General features: G+C 41.8%; 2 protein-coding genes across 2 annotated transcripts; one reads left to right on the top strand and one right to left on the bottom strand.

Moving 5' to 3' along the window:
* Positions 1-796: 796 nt before the first annotated feature.
* LOC103704534 (protein OSB2, chloroplastic-like) lies at positions 797-6,030 on the top strand (the record flags this gene model as incomplete). The annotated part of the gene is made up of 7 exons (XM_039115797.1): positions 797-999; positions 1,181-1,280; positions 1,395-1,479; positions 2,293-2,399; positions 3,612-4,197; positions 4,462-4,924; positions 5,611-6,030. Coding segments are annotated over 5 exons (684 nt in total), but the record flags the coding sequence as incomplete, so codon positions are not given.
* Positions 5,209-7,171, bottom strand: LOC103704533 (auxin-induced protein 22D-like). Its single transcript, XM_008787869.3, has 4 exons — positions 6,300-7,171; positions 6,000-6,205; positions 5,803-5,902; positions 5,209-5,698 (listed from the first exon to the last, which is right to left on the bottom strand). The coding sequence occupies exons 1-4, from the start codon at positions 6,506-6,508 to the stop codon at positions 5,623-5,625; spliced, it is 591 nt and encodes a 196-aa protein (XP_008786091.2). The 5' UTR covers positions 6,509-7,171; the 3' UTR covers positions 5,209-5,622.
* Between the last annotated feature and the right edge of the window lie 10,245 nt (positions 7,172-17,416).

Here is a 17,416-nt window from a genome sequence, read left to right on the forward strand (position 1 = left end):
CAAAATCTAGCCATTTTCGACAACTATAAAATGCATATATAATCAGAATAAGAAAGAACCATGCCAAGCCTACCAATAAAAAAGAAAACAAAATCTAGTAAAGTAATAGATGGCTGAAATTCATTCTGCCACAAACCTAAGGAACCTAGTAAAGTAATTTACATTTTTTTAAAGTAAATATATCCCAAAAAATGAGAAGACAAAATCCTGCAATTTTTTTAAAAAAATTAGAGATCCATATTACATTGCCTATATGATTAGTGATAAATTTAATTACCTAATCGGCATTGGACTTCCCATCTTATAGGCACGGGTGACTTATGGTAGTAATCATTTTTTTTATAAAGATTATCTTTTATAATATTAGATCTTTTTAAAATTATTTGTGCTTTCTATGTTTTGAAGGAGAAGAAAGAGAGATCTATTTGCGGTGCCTTATAATTATCTGGTACATATACATCTATATCTTCGTATTTTTTTTTCCTTATAGTTTTCAAGCTGCTAGAAGAAAGACTTCTTTTTTTTTCTTACGACCAAAAACAGGACTTAGAAAAAAAAAAAGTATCAAAGGAAGCAGCGATAACCACGGAACGAGCCGAAGGGAATTTTTTAGCGAGAAATGGCTCTTCTCACCCTCCGCCATCTGGAAACCCCGCTTCTAAGATCCCGTGTTTTCCTCTCCCCCTCTCTAAACCCTAACCCTAACCCCTCCGTCTCTCCCTTCTCCTTGCCTTGTAGAGAGAAGCTCTCTATCTCTGTAGGGTTTCGCGGCCCTTCTTCCCTGTTCCCTATCTGATGCTCGAGCGGCAATGCGGACTACGAGCACGCGAGGGTGCTCCACCCGAGGTCCCAGGAGATCCCCTGGAGCGAGGAGCTCGCCAACTCCGTCCGCCTGATCGGAATCGCAGGGGCGCCCATTCAAATCAAGCATCTCAGCAGCGGAAAGGTCGTCGCATGGACCCGCCTCGGCGTCAAGAAATCCGCCTCCGAGACCACCTGGTAAGCCCAAGAAACCCCGCATCCTTCCACCATTCTTTGAGTTTATTTTACCAAGCAATCAAAATTGGATCTTTTTGGGGCTTCAAGCTCGCAGTCGAGCTGTTCGACAGTAGTTTTCTGGAAATGTTGTTGAAAATTAGTTTTTTTTTCTCTTTTTTTAACGTGTTGTGGGGTGCGTCAGGATCAACCTGACATTATGGGATGAGTTGGCCCATGTATCCGGGCAGCTTGTGTTGGATGTTGTCAAAGGGGACAATGAGAGGCGGCAGGTTTATTACAAGGTTCCGTTCTGATTCCTTCTGTAACCTTTTGCATCAATTTCTGCCAATCAGTGCATGTTCTTGTTTAATTGACAGTGGACCCATGTTTTTAAAATGGCATTTGTCTCGTGGCAGGTGGTAGTTCAGCAGCTGAATTTTATTGAGAGAAGCTTCCCGCCAGCATTGTTGTATGAACCAGGGACAAAATCTGGGGCCTCAGGTACTTATATTAAGATAACCCAAGGGAGTAGAGCTGCTAAATTCTCAAATTCATGTGGGTGGGTTCCTTGTGCCAGGACACTAGGTCGTCAATGACTGACATCTTGGCTATCTTGTTAAGTGAACAATACCTAGATGAACCAATTTATTAGGTTATATTGGCCAAGATAAAAGGCTAGCGAAATCTTAAAAAAGCCAATATATTTTAAGATTTCAGCTGATATATAATGAGTGAGATCAAAATAATTTCTGATGTTGTAAGTTCAAGGTTAACTTCTATTTCAATCGTTGATGTCACCATCTAGTTATTTATAAAGCTGTTTTAAGATAGTGGAAGAAAGATTAGAATATCAGCTGATATATTGACATGATATTATCTAGTTATTACTAAACCCGTTTTAAGATAGTGGAAGAAAGATTAGAATATCAGCTGATATAGTGACATAATATCTGCTGAGATATAATTTGTCAATATGGGAACCATGTGTTGGACCTTAATCTTCTTGCCTCTGCAGATACAAGTCTGATGTGCCATGAGTGATTGCTCTATGGCTGCATAAACTTAGCTATAAGGTTGGTTTTCCTATGGGTCAGCTATCCTTAGTTTTTGTGGTAGGCCCCATCTTGCCTTCTGTTTCTCAGACCAGGAATCTGCCAACAATGCATGGACGGTTGGCATTAGGTTGTAGCACCTTCTCATACTTGGATGGACTATGCCTTGATCCATGAAGTTGACTGCATAAACATGAGGCAAGGCTTGATGGTTATGTTTAAGGTTTTATGTTCTTTAATGTTTGTTTTTGTGGTTTTGAAGGTGCAAAGCTTGGGAATTATTTGAGCAAATCTTCTCCTTCAACTGAAGAGCTGTGGCAGGTATTCTTTGCTAATCCAATGGATTGGTGGGATGACAGGAAAAATAAGGTTCAACCACACTCTTTTTATTTTAAGCTATCAACAGATTAACTCACATGCTTGTGCTCATACATATTGCCGTATATGCTATTAATATGTGCTAGGTCTCATGTGCTTATATTATATCTTAAAACAAATGTGAATACGCATGTGTGTTGAGGAATATTCCCAAGTTGGATAAGCTAGGGACTCTAGTTGATCTTATATACTCATGGGCCCATCCATACTAGCTTGAACTTTTTGGTCAGATATTTTAACATGGTATCAAAGTTAGTTGTCTGTCTTGTCTATTGATGCCTCCAGACTTGCACTTGCTAATCCATGTGTCATCCTACTCTACAGGTTCCATCCCTCAGGCTCTAGATTGAGAGGGAGTCCAAGGAATAATCCCATATTGTATAGTTTTGGAACTCTTAAATTGTGTTATATGCTCCTGGGCCCATCCTTCTACTAGCTTTAATATTTGAACAATGCGAATGTCATATTCATTGACATTCACTTATATTTTTGCACCATAGACTTAGAAAAGGGTGCATTTCCAATTGGCCCGTGCTTGTGTTATCTGTATGCACTTGCACATGCATGTACATCCATATGCACAAGCACACTAGCTGTATGCTAACCTGGAAGTAGTCAATTACTCACAGCTTTGTTTCATACTTAAGTCTTCAGTGTGCTAAGATTTTCTTTGTTTAGTTCCTATTTGTTTTGGCCATGATACAAAGCTTTCCATTCTTTAATTTATACTAGAACGCCCGATGCTGGGTGTCAATGCCCAGATTGCTTGTAAAAAATTGAAATGTTTCTTAGACCCATTACTTATGCATCAGGTGATTGCTATGCTAATGCTTTTTCGGCACTCCAAAATTTTATTACATCTAGAAACTATTTAAACCACTTGAATTTTGGTACGGGTGTATTAAAAGTTATGTAGAATGCAACAAAGGGTATGGATAATTGACTTGGATGCTCCACCATGCATTTTAGAACAGGGCACATTGCATTAGTTGGTCAAAGCTCCAGTGGGTAGCCACTCCTTTCTCAGTTTAGTTATTTCCCGGGAACATCAAAACCTTCCCCTATATATATAATTATGAGGAAAATGTCATTGGCATGTAAAAAGTTTTTCTTTTTGTCTTTTGAAGCGTCTACAATTATTTTCTTTGTGAAAACCGGCCTTGCTCAATTATCTGATTTGAAAGTGACATGCAATTTTTACAGAAAAACCCGAAATATCCAGATTTTAAGCACAAGCATGCCGGCAAAGCTCTATGGGTTGAAGCAAATTACAACCCACCATGGGTGAAGTCTCAATTGGCAATATTAGACTCAAGAATGGGTTCTCTCCAAGCTAATGGGACAAGCTCTTCTGTTTCTGTTATGTACAGTGATGATTTCGCACCATTTTAGTTGTGCCTTGGTTACATTGGATTCTAGTTGCTATGCCAAATGATCAATGTCAGCTTAGCAGGTTATGCTCAGCAGCTCAGGGATGTATACCTTAAACCAGCCTCTTGGTTGTAGGCTACTTGATGAATTTGTACCTCTCCCAGAGATGGGTTCAAGAGTCTGTATCACTTTGGGTACACGGTCATCAATGTTTATTTATGTACTAACAACATTGTTTATGTTTCAAATCGGAGGGCAATCTTACAAGTAATCCTCATAATCTTAGATATGATGGGGGTTAATTAGTTACTTGGTTATCAACAGAAAAGCAGCCGTATGAATGTTGCACTTTCAAGGGGCACTTGAGTTCTGACGATTGAATGAAACGTGGACTTTCTTCAATTCGTATCATAATGAGGTAATTCTGTTTACAACACCTCTCTTAAGCTTTACGGTGATAATCATGCGAAAAATCACGAGATCTCAGTTAAGTGAGAGCTCGGAATGTTTTTTAAAATGAAAAACTTCCTGGAATTATTTTCAAAGTTAGCAACAGGCATATGGCCAGTGCATCATTTTGTCACCTCAAGTTAGGTTTCCTTTGTTTTAAAATCTCATCTCATTTTCTATGGCTATTTGATTTTGCGGCTTAATTACCTGAAGTGTATATTTTGCTATTCAGGAAGATCTATGACACTCATCATGTCTGCTGTTATTACCAACTGCATAAATAGCCAGGACTCAGCTGGTTCTCTGATATTCCAACCCCCAGCATGTGGAACGGGATAGCTTGGGAGTTATTAATTATTAAATCAGCAGTTTTTCATATATGGTGCGGTAGTTAGTATATGCTGCTTGTAGAGGTGCAGCTGTAGGAACAAGGTTGGACAGCTCTCTGAAAACAGAGGAATTCAGAAGGTTGCTGTAAAATGGTTTCTACCAACATTGGGTGCTCCTCCATCTCATTCATGTGCATGGCGTCTCCGTTGGAAAATTTTCTCTCTTGCTTCCGTTCATGGAATATGGACTACCTTTAGATCTTGTCAATCTATGCCAGGTTTCAGTGGCACATTTATCTGTTCAACTCAACATCAGAATACCATTAATGGAGAACTGTCTTCTTCGTTGACTCTGATTGACATCAGGTTCTAACATTTCATTTTATCTCTTTGTTTTCTACCATGAACCTATTGCTGCCATCTTGCCATCTTAAAAAATTTGGGAGTTTAGTTTTGTTATGCAACTGGATATTGCGTCGAAAAGTTGTTTCCTTGGCCAGCATCATTGCTTATCATAGAACACTGGGGTTTTTTGCCCTCTCTTTTGATGATTAAGAAAATGTTACGGGCATCATAATATCATAAGGGAGATGACTTACATGGCTCCTTTTCTTTCTTTTTTCCACTGACAATTCTGAAACTATGATAGCTGGCATTGAAAGTTCAAAATGTTTCATTGATCTTAGATTCTCTTGTATTACATGCTAATTTCTACACAGATGAGAAACAAGTAATTTTCTTTGTACAGATGCATGAGAGCATGGCCTTCATCTCTATGTGTGCCGTTTTTCACATCCAAATGAAAGTAATACAACGTATCAAAAAAGAAAGTAATACAAGATAAATAACTCCAAGACCATCTACTTGGTATGCTGTCATGTACTTTTTCTTTTGTTTCTCTTTTTGATTTTGTGAGTTGGGAAATGACGAGATTTATCCGCTCGGGAGGACCAACTCCGAGTGTTCGTTTTTTATTTACAAACTCTCATGAACTTGGAGAACGAAGCAAAAGGGAGTCTTGATGTTTCCATCTCTTCATTTCTTATGTGCAGGTAGGAGTGGTGTCATGGACTTGATCGCGTGCCCCTCGCTTCAGCTCCTCTCATTATTCTCAGCCTTTTGCAAGAGGAGATGAACATCCTGCAAATAAAAGAAGCCTATAAGTTAATTGAAAGGAAGAAGAAGAAAAAGAAGACTGATGCGCGCCGTGACATACTAATATGCAAAAATAGTTGGATACTTACTCCCATGGAACATCTCCTACCAACATCCAGTCGCCATCTTTGTCTTCATAGGTGATGGCATACTTCGGTCCATCGCATCCTTCCATCCCTGAAAGCTCGCCTGAAGAGATTAAAAAGAATCTTTATTATCATTTTATTTATTTTTGCTGTGCTCTTAACAATGTGATCATTTTGTTAGAAACAAGCATGCTTCTCACCTATAGAAAAGCATCTGAACATGTTGTCCAAGGCCTCTCTAAGTTCCTGGTAACCCTTGCACAACTTGAGATCGATCTTTCTCAAGTAAGGAGCTCCATCCATGCTAACTTTCACAAACAATCCGGCCGCCTCCACCTCCGCCTTCCTTGCTTGGAAGCTGTTCTTCCTATATGATCGAATTGGAGGCCATCCAACAACTCGTGCCCTGCCATATTAATCAACACACACCCATCAACATAAATCCCAACAAGCTTATATCACACCTTAATATTCTCCAGCAACCATGATTGGAAACTTACTTAGCCACAGGTTGAGCTTCTTGGTCCCTTGAGTCAGCCTCCAAAGACTTGCTCTTGCCCGGCCGATGCTCCTCGTTGGCCTCCAGGAGTGCCCGTTTGCTACCCCTTGGGCTCGCTGGTGCCGGTTTCTCAGGTGCATCACTCCCGGGCAATCCTAGTCTTAGCTCGGTCGCCTTGAGGTTATCGAGATCGCTCGCTGCAACTTCCATTCCCTTCTTCCTCTAGCTCGATTCCAACTGTATAACCTTACAGGAAATGTGACTTTGTGTATGAAAGGGAGGGGTGTAACTTAAGGTTATTGATTAGTTTTCCAGCTAAGGAGGATGTAGGGGTGATGAGAAAAGAGAGAGGTTTGTGTTTGATATAAAGGTGGTGAGAGTCCACAAGGGGTTGGTATTTTATAGTCTAAAGGGAAAGGAATAGTTGGAGAGGGGCCCCAATGTCTCCAAGTCCAGGCTCTCTTTCTCTGGGGCGGCATGGACAACTGGGCCGGTCGGGGGAATGGGGCGCACCCATGTGGGCCAGGGCAATCCCGGCCGGACATTTTGGACTCCCCGGTCCAAATCGGGCGGGCCGCGGTCGTCCGATCGGGGGGCAGGCACTTGGCATGGCCATGTGGTTGAGCGAGCCGACGCGGCTTTAGCTCTTTTCTACAATGTAAATTGGGCAGCACATGACCTGCTAGAAAATGGCCCACTGCCGCCCTCCCAACTTCTCACAAGAAAAAAAATCTTGCATGTAGAAGATGGTGTATGAGATCTTCGTATGGTCTTGATGGAGTTTGAGATGACCGATCAACCGGTCAAGTCATCCTCGCCGTTGGATCGGTTCGAGCAAAAATATCATGAGAATTTGTACATTCTTATAATAATGATGTACGGTACATTGGACCTAATGATTTTTTTTTGTTTTGTTTTTTAGATGAATATACAGTTCCAATTTTTTTGTTGAGATTCATTGCCAAATTCTAATTTTATTAGGATTCATATTTAGTCCGTCATTAGTTTTAATAACTTTAGAATTTTATGTCTAAATTTATTCTACTTACTTATTCCTTCTGGAATAGTTGTATTTATCCTTTAGTGGTTATCAAGTCTTATCTTTTAGTGATAGTCTATTTAAAGAGAAAGAAGGAGAGAGTAAGAGTTGTCCTTCTTGGTAGGGAGTAAGAGAGAGCATTTTTATGTAGCTTAATTTTTCTTATAAAATATTTTTTTTCTCCTAATTATTCTTCCAGCATCTCTTTTCTGTTTTTTGTTTGGCGTTTGTTTTAGATTTTGGGCCGAGGCAGCCAATCTACTCTGCATAGTACACCGTTCCACATGTTTCCATTTAATTTCTCTTGCCCTCTTAGCAACCAAATGAAGCCTAAATCAGCATCCAGACATAAATGAAGCAAGAACCCACAGCATTGCCTGTTCATTTGTGCATCCACATGTGCTCATAAACATCCATAACCATAACCATCAGCTTGTTCACATGCTCATGCTGTAACCTCTGATGACTTGTGCATGTGTACACAGCGATAGGTCCAATTTGTGGCCTTTTAGCACAAAAAAACAAATGAAAGGAGCTCTTAACAAATAAGATATTTTAATTGCACTTGTGTGTGGCATCCCATATTCTAGAGAGAAAGCACAGTCAAGATGAATCATAATAATGGAGGAGTTTTGGTACTGCTCACTTTATCTCATATCTGAAATCTTCTCCTCTTAGTGGAAGAATGGCCAAGCAAAACACATGACTTGCCTCAGAAATGGTGCCATCCATGTTTGGCCAGCAGTTAATGGACAAAGTATCAACATGGAGTTTATGATTTTTTTGATTAGATGCCTTCCAGTCTACTCTAAATGCCATGCTTTGGTATATCTGGCAGAGATAAAACAAGGGGGAGGTGGACAGTAGCATGTTTAAGTGTAGCGGAATCAACCAACATTTAGCTCTTCTTCCATGAGATATGTCTAAATGACCCATAAAATCTGAAATGAATTAGTTTCGGGTAGAATTTCTGCTTGCCATAGAGATTACTAATCAATCCCCAATTGGATGAATAGTCCTTTGATTGTTCATTATTGCTTTTATTTAGGGCGAAGGGCTTTAATTATCAAGTGGTGGAGCCTATGCATAGTCCATTCAAGCTTTGGAACATAGTAGCGAAAGTAGTTCCAATTTTTCTTTATTGATGAAGAACTTCTTAATATATCTTCCATTTTGTTTTGCGCTTAGAGTTTCTTTGTGCTTAAAATTTCTGAATAGAGATTAAAAATTTGTGAAGTTCCCCTGCTCAAACCTTAAGCTTGAACCACAATGAGGAATCCAAGTATTACACATGCATGTTCGATAGGAGGGGAAAGAAGCACCAACCAACAAAAGTCAACAACTAAAATTTGGCTTTAGAGTGAAAATCTAGTTGCTAGATTCCTTGCTCCCAAGTTTTAATTATAAGTTTTTTTTGCATGGATACCCTTCTAAATATCGAATTTCACATGGATATCCTCCTAAAAATTGATATGTGCATATATACCCTCGTAAAACATTTATTTTGCTATTCTGCCTTTATTTATCCATGTTTTTGCATATGTACCTATGTCATCTAACGCCGTTAAAAAATTAAAGGTTTTAAATTAAAATGAGTAAAATATTCTTAATGGGTAGATATGCAAACACAAATATTTATAAGATGATCACGATGGAGGACAAAAAAATAATTTTAAAATTTTATTTTATTTATAATTAAAATAAATATAATTTTCATTAACGGTGTTAGAATAACCGTTATATTAGGAATATTTATGCAAAAACAGTGTTTTAAGAGGATATAAAAAATAAATATAAATTTTAAAAGGGTATTCACATAAATTTGAATTTTTAAAAGGGTATTCAAATAAAAAAACTCTTTAATTATTAAAGATAACCTTGTTTATGGATGAACCTTGGTTAATCAAATGACATACACCGGCCCTAAACAAGTGGGAATTCCATATCTATTATTCAAATAGCATCTCTTTCCAATACTCCATCCTAGAGTTGGGCAACGGGCCGGCCCGGCCCAGGCCCACCGGGCCTAAGGACTAAACGGGCCGTGCCTGGCACGGCCCGTCCAGCACGGAACACCAGCCCGGCCCGGCCCCAAGCCCCTCTATCGGTGGGCCGGGCCGGGCACGGCACGCCACGGGCCGTGCCAGGCACGGCCCGTAACGGGCGATAACGGGCCGTGCCAGGCACGGCCCGCAACGGCTTCAAACGGGCCGTGCCTGGCACGGCCCGTAACGGCTCCAGACGAGCCATGCCAGGCACGGCCCGTCTGGAGAGGGGGGAGGAAAATAGCAGTTTTCAACGGCTATTTTCGTAAAAATGACCCTTTTACCCCTCCCAACAGTCCAATAACGGCTGAATTGAGGGGTATTTTGGGGAAAAAATTTGGGGCTTCTATAAATAGCCCATTCCTCCCTCATTCTCACCACACAAAACCTCTCATTCTTTTCTTCTCTACTGCTATTATTTCTCTCTTCTAAAGTGCTCTTCTAGCAATTTAATTTTTAGTTTGTTCAAGTGCTACACAAGAAGAGGTTCGTGTTGAGAAGAGAAGGTCGCTTCTGTTGAGAGCACAAGAGGAAGCTCGGAATCTCGGCTCTGCCTCTGCCCTCCGACCCTCTACTCAATTCCTCCTTGCGGTTAGTTTTTATTTTTTGAATTAATCATAGATATGTCATCTTTTGAGGAAAGTCAGTTTGGCATTCCTCCTGTTTCTGAGGGAGAAGAAACTAATCCCCAACCCTATATTCCTAGTTCCTCTAGAACTGGTGAACCGAGTGAAGGTCAAACCTCTTCTCGTAAGAGGACTAGTGCTGTATGGAATGAATTTGATAGAGTTATGGTTGAGGAAGTCTGGAAAGCTAAATGTAAAAAATGTGCCAAACTTTATAGTTGTAGTAGTAGTGGGGGAACAGGGCATTTAAAAAGACATCAAGAGAGTCATAGGATGCATGATTCTCATGCTCAAACTCAAAGTACCCTTAATATACAAGGGGGATTACTTGTAGGTAATTTTGCATATAATCATGAAAATCAAAGAAAAGCACTTGTAAAATGGATAGTTAAGGATGAATTACCTTTTAGTTTATGTGAATCTTTTAATTTTGAAGAATATGTTCAATTAAACCTACAACCTGCTTACAAAAGAACTAGTAGGCGTACATTTAGAAGAGTAGCTATGACCAACTTTTTAGCAATGAAACAAAATTTAATTGAAACACTTTCTACTTTAAATGTAAAAATTTCATTAACTTCTGATATTTGGTCGGCATCTATAGGTAGTAATTGTTTTATTGCCATTACTGCTCATTATATTGATAATGATTGGCAATTAAATAAACGTATTCTTGCTTTTCGTGCTTTTGATTTTCCACATTCTGGGCAACAAATTTCAAATATAATTTATCAAACTGCATGTTCATATAATATTAATGATAAAATTATGTCTATTACTTTTGATAATGCATCTAATAATAATTCTGCTGTTGCATTATTAAAAGACTCATTACATCCCATATTAGATAGAAATTTACTGCATATTAGATGTGCATATCATATCTTAAATCTTTCTGTTCAAGCTGGCATGGGCATGATTTAAGATGTGATTTCAAAAATTAGAAATGCAGTTTCTTTTATTCATGCTTCAAGATCAAGACTTCAAGAATTTAAGAAATTATGCGTAAATCATGGTAAACGTTTTAAAAAATTTAAACTTGATGTAATTACTCGTTGGAACTCCACATATAGCATGATACATGATGCATACCCATATAAGAACTTATTAAGTGCATATATTAATGATCGTGGATTAGGCTTTACATTGTCTGAAACTGATTGGAATAAAGAAAAAATTTTGGAAGATTTTTTGCTTAGTTTTTATAATGCTACCAATGTTCTTTCTGGTATTTATTACCCTACTTCATGTTCATTTTTACAACAAGCATATATAATTAGTCAAAAATTTGCAGAACATAGATATGATGATGTTTTAATGCCTATTATTGACCTAATGGAATCTAAATGGAATGAGTATTGGGACAAGATATGTCCTATGCATAACTTAGCTGCTGTATTTGATCCTAGAGTTAAATTAAATGGCGTGCTAATTTTACTTGATGCATACTCTGAAAATATGAATCAAGATTCTGAATCTGCTAAAAATGAGGTAAAACAACTTCTTTATGATATTTATGCTATATATGATGAAAAAATTCGTGGATCTAGAACACAAATACAAACCTCTATTTCTCCTTCTAGTAGTTCTCGTTCGTCATCTATTTTTTCATTCATTGCACAGAGAAGACACACACATGCTTCAAGTTCCTCTTCATCTTCTTCATCTTTAAGTAGTGAACTAGAATTTTATTTACGAAATGATCTTCAGTCTGCATATGATGAAAATCAAATAGAGAATCTAGATGTATTATCTTGGTGGAAGAGTGTTAGAAATCAATATCCTGTTATGTCTGCAATTGCACGCGATATTTTAGCTGTGCCGATGTCCACGGTAGCATCGGAATCCGCTTTTAGTGCAGGTCGGCGTGTTCTTGACGAAAAGAGAAGTAGGATGATGGGCGAAACGGTGGAGATGCTTCTCTGCTTCAAGGATTGGCTGGATGCTGAGGCAAGACTTCAAGATAAAGGTGGACATAATACAACATCCTCTGATGATGATGATACAAACACTACGAAGAGTGAATACTGATTCACTGAATCACTGATGATTAGTAAGATTTCTTAATTTTTTATAATTGTACATTTTTATTGTATTCTGGAGGTCAGACCAAGGTCCAAACCTCGGCCCTTTCTTATTGTATTCTGGAGGTCAGACCAAGGTCCAAACCTCCCTTCATGTACCATTTTGATTTAAATTAATAAACTGGTAGGGGTCTATGCCAAACCCCCCACCATTAAGGTGGCTTTATATTCATAAATCCTTAGTGTTCAATATTTATTAATTTATTAAAAAAATTTATGAAGCATTAATTTTTATCGGGCCGAGCCGGGCCCAGGCCCAGACCATGCCAGGCCCGCGTGCCAGCCCGGCCCAGGCCCTTATGGGCCGTGCCGTGCTGGCCCGCGGGCCGTGCCGTGCTTGGCCCGCGGGCCTAGACCGGGCCGTGCCGGCCCAGGCCCGAAGCGGGCCGTGCCAGGCACGGCCCACGGGCCAGTACCCTGTGACCCAGCACGGCCCTATCAAATGGGCCGTGCCAGGCACGGCACGGCACTGTAGCTGGCGGGCCGTGCCAGGCACGGCCCGCTTCGTGCCGTGCCGTGCCGGGCCGTGGGCGGCCCGGCCCAGTGCCCATCTCTACTCCATCCTGTGATAAAATCAGAAACATCTTTTCCAATTAAGTATCTTCGCAGCCACCAAACTAACAAACACAGCCGCCAAGGCGGTAGCTCAGTTGGAACGGAGCTCGGCTTCTAACCAAGTGGTTCCAGGTTCGAAACGCGCGGGCGTCGATTAAATGTGGGGACCGGATGCCCCTAGCCTGGACACGGGGTCTAGAAGTGCTACTGGTCGGCTGGTAGCCTTGGTGGTGCCAGGTGTGACGTACTCACACGTGGTTCTCGAGCCGGAGCCCAGAGGGGTAACCGAGCCGGGGTCACGGGTGGGGAGGGTATGAGTAATATATGGCTGGGGTCTGGTGAGCTGGGCCTATACCAAATGGCCATTCTGCCCGAATCGAACATAGTCCTGGCGGGGGCGGGGCCCGGTTGGGGTTGCTACGCGGGGTGGGCTTGTCCCTCCCCCCCTACCCCCTTTTTTTCAGCAAAAAAAAAAAAAAAAAAAAAAAAAAAAAAAAAAAAAACTAACAAACACATATCAAAAAGAGGGATTATATGTTACATCCTATAATTAAAAAATATGAAGAGAAATATGATGAACTACTACATTTATGAAGCAATCTCTTCACATCACAAAATTCATGTGGAAATACAAAAGTGCCCTAGGGCCAAGGAGTTAACTATGAATTAAACCGGACCAAGGGAGACAAAAGACCGTCGTTCGGCGTCACATGGCCATGACTTTTTGACGAGCCCCATCGACATGCCAGGAGCCTCGTGCTAGAATTCGAAGTCAACTGAGGTTGGCTGTGATTCGAAGTAAAAAGCTTCGAGCTAATGGATGGGTGGTGGATCTTGCTCCCAAAATACAAATCTGGCTTGAAAAAAAGTTCTATTGCGGGAAGTTTTCCGGCGGGGAATCCTTCGACACTCAAGTCAGACGAATTTTAAAAAAAATAGTGGAAGAGAGAGAAAAAAGAGTTGAAAGAATAACTTACTTGAGGGTTCTCCGATATCTCCTATTTAAAGGATGGGGTTAATGTTGGTTATCGAAATTAATGCGCCATACAATAACTGCATGATTAACTATAGAGTAACGGCTCGTCATGCAATAACTGTATAGTAACGGCTTCCTATGTAACGATAATTGCGTCAATCATGCAATTACGATCGAACTGGCATAATCATTGTCAAAATTATAGCCATATTAGTAACGAACATTAATCATGTTCTAATGGTCTTTAATGCGATATGTGGTGCTTTTTTATTGCATGATTGAAACGAAACTACACTTCAGCAAGAATCGAGAAAAATTACTTATGACCATACCAACGTCAAGAACTTCGGTCTATCCTGAGATCAGGTTGGCTAATATTCTTCGTATAAAAAATAATTATACCATCCAAAAATATAATACTTTAATATAAATAAAGTATATTATTTAATATATAATAATTATTAATAATATTATTGATGTGTTCTGTTTTAACGGAATAAGGCATCATTTTAGAACCGTCAAGCGAATGGTGATGTCAGCAAACGTCACGGCAACCCCCTACGGGCAAACTCGCGTGGAATTTCCAACGAACGAATCGACACATGTCGGGCACACACGTGATCGGACGGTCTGACCAACCGTATCTATTTACACCGGGTGACAAACTAAGAAGGAATGGAAAGCACCCGGCGTTGTTTAGTTTCTTTTTGCCTGGGCTCATGCAAAGAGGCTTGGAAACAAGAGAAGAGAAGAGAGGAGAGGAAGAGAGAGATTGGATTGGAGAATCTGAGGTTAAGGAGATCGTCGGAGAATGGGGAGCATTTTGGTGGCAGAGAAGGATGGCTATAGGCGTGGGGTGGGAAGGGATCTTGCCGATCCAGGAGGTTAGGGTTTGGGGGAGGGGCAGAGGGGTGGTGCTCCCACGAGCAAGAGGAAGAGGAGGAGGGCTCGGGCTTGGATGCGAAGGCAAGGTTAGGGGTGCCACGGCTGACGAGGCAAGGATAGGGTGGGTGAAGTAGGAGGAGAGGGTGATGGAAGTTTAAGGGATGAGGATGAGGTGAGAGGCAAGAGGTTGGGGTGAGAGAAGAGCAACAGTCAATAGGAGAGCATGAGATCATGACTGATGTCGGCAATTGCAAAGAGGAGGCGGCCTTCCCCTTCCTCAACAATCCTTTTGTTTGAAATACCAGTTCGGTCCACCCATGATCCTTTGGGATGGTCGGGGACATCTGGGATACCTGTCACGCTGTTATAGCGCCCAAGTATGTCCTTCTTTCTTGGGTACCCCCACCCCTTAGTCATCTTAAAGTTAATTTCAATGGTGGTGGACGGCGTGCATGGAGAAGTGGGATTTGTGATTAGAACCATCATGGCATGCTGGTTGTGGCGGGGGGTCGGCGCATCCTTGGCCAGACCGCTATTGAGGCAAAGCTTTAGGCTGCTTGGGAGAGCATCTCCTACGGAGCTGATAGAATTAATACACCTCGAGAGAGATTCCTCCACAGTGATCGATTGAATACCAGAGGAGGACCGTTATGGGGATGGGCACCCGTTGATTGGCGAGGTTCGTCGACTGGTTAGGAAGATAGAGTCCTTCCAGGTAGCACATGTGTTTCGGGAGGCGAACATAACTGCAAATTGGGTTGCCTCCTTTGTTGCCCAACACTTTGGAGATTTTATCTGGACTAGGGCTGCTGAGATTCCTCTTCCATTGTACCAATTTCTTTCTTCTGACTTGGCTAGCTGTACTCATTTAAAAGCTATATGAAATGTCGTATTTACCCAAAAAAAAAAAAAAAAACATAATCTTCCACTTCCTCATCCCTAGCGAGCACATCTCATCGAACTCTATGACCAAATCTTCACCGACCTTTGTGATAGGATCGTCACCGACCTCTATGACCGAATCTTTGCCAGCCTTTGCCACAGTCTCCCTTGCTCCAGCCATCTAGCTCCTCTCCTTCGTCGACTTCGTCATGATCAATAGCCAAGGGTGGCAATAGTATAGCCCAGTCGCAGATGGGACAAAGGAGTGAGCGGGGAGGCTAGCTGCCCTTCACTTGAAGCACCAACCCATCAAAAACTATGGCCCGAATATCTCTTACCAACGGATGGTAGTCGTCGAGCCCCCAGAAGCCGGCCAAATCCACTCAATAACCATCGGAGAGTCACCCTCCAGGAGGACGTCTCTCCCCTGCAAGGCACGTCGAACATATCGACAATCCTTTCGACCACCATGAGATTACGCAATGATGGTTGGGCCGAAAGTGTGCTGATGGTCTACACCCTCACCTATCAGACTTTCGTCAAGGAGAGAGTAGCCTAACTGCAGCTCCACTCCTAGACCGTTAAGAAGGTTCAAAGCACATCTTAGACAAACCTAGAGAATAAGATTGTCCGCTAGATCAAAGCCCTCGACATTGGCAATGGCATAGCCAGCCCTATATGGGACAAGAGAGTGAGTGGGGAGGCCAGCCATCTTCTAGTGCAATTGTTTTTGTTCTTTTCGCTTTTTTTTTTTTACTCGAGCTTATAATTTTAAAAAAAATATTCTACGAAAAAAATAGATTCAACTTACATTATTTCTCCAAAAGCATAGCCAGCCAATTTAGTAGGAAGGGTATTAAAGAAATAGGAGGCTTGATTTGTTATCACGTGAGGTGAGAACATGATAATGATTTCTTGCCGAGATGGATAATTCAGCCAAATTATAATAAAAAAATAAATTATAGTATCTAATTGAAAAAAAAAATAGGATTAAAATATTTCTCTTTCAAACTTGAAAGAGTACATCCGTATGTAGCCCTAGTCAGTGCATTGACACTAACTCACATATATCACCAGGGCCGGCTCGAGCCTTAGGCGACTGAGGCGGTCGCCTAAGGCCCCCAGCCGATGGAAGGCCCCGCTCTGCCCGCTGCAAGTTTTTTTTTTTTTTTGCCTGCACAGCTTTCACATCGGAAAGCTAGCAGAGTAGCAGGGCGACGGGTGATGGCTACGCCGCTACAGTGCATCTCCTTCTCCCCCGACGACAGACAGCCTACAGCCCTGGGCGACGGCTACGAGCCTATGACAATTGAAAATGACAAGCAACAGGCCTTTCTATTTTCCTCCCCCCTTCTCTCCCGGTCTCCCTTCTTCTCTATCGGTGCTTTTCTTTTTTGCTGAAGCAGCTGAACCTTTTCGGCAGGGCACACTCAGCTTCTTCAGTTCTCCTCTCCCCCTAGCGCTTCTTCACTTCAGTTCTTCGGCCCTTGAGCCCTTCCCTAGTTCCCTTCTCTGCCAGCAGGCTCAACCTCGACCGTCAACGGCTTGAAGCTTCTCAAGACTCAAAATGAAATCTTCAGGTCTTGGAGACTTGGACCGCCCCTACTCCGGAATCCGAATCTCCTCTCCAGCTCTCCTCTCTGTCCTCGTTTCCTCCGACCTCTAGCCTCCGGCCTCCGGCTCCTCGGCTCCGCTGTAGACCACCGTTCTCCTCCTCTGGCTCTAAGAAGGCAAGAACCCGGCGAGGGGCGAGCCGCCGGCCGGATCTCCTCTCCAGCTCTTGGGCCACCCCTGCTCCGGAGTTCGGATCTCCTCTCCAGCTCTCCTCGCCGTCCTCCGCTCCTCCAAGCTCTGCCGCTCTGCAGCTTCGGCCTCGTCGGCTCCTCCTCTCTAAAGTCCACAACTCCACCATCCTCCGTTAGGCGGTAGCATCCCAGGCAGTGGTGACTGGTGAGAATCTAGAATCATGGTTCTCAGCCTCTCAGGTTCTGTTATTCTTTTGCATAGAAGCTTAGAACATGAACCA

Source organism: Phoenix dactylifera, unplaced genomic scaffold (genome assembly GCF_009389715.1).
Source record: "Phoenix dactylifera cultivar Barhee BC4 unplaced genomic scaffold, palm_55x_up_171113_PBpolish2nd_filt_p 000007F, whole genome shotgun sequence".
Classification (NCBI taxonomy): Eukaryota; Viridiplantae; Streptophyta; class Magnoliopsida; order Arecales; family Arecaceae; genus Phoenix; species Phoenix dactylifera.

Coding starts and splice junctions, on each gene's coding strand:
- LOC103704533 (XM_008787869.3), bottom strand. CDS start 6,508: ATGGAAGTTGCAGCGAGCGATCTCGATAACCTCAAGGCGACCGAGCTA. Junction 5,903..5,999: donor GTTCAGATGCTTTTCTATAG/GTGAGAAGCATG, acceptor TAATCTCTTCAG/GCGAGCTTTCAGGGATGGAA. Junction 5,699..5,802: donor GTAGGAGATGTTCCATGGGA/GTAAGTATCCAA, acceptor TTTTATTTGCAG/GATGTTCATCTCCTCTTGCA.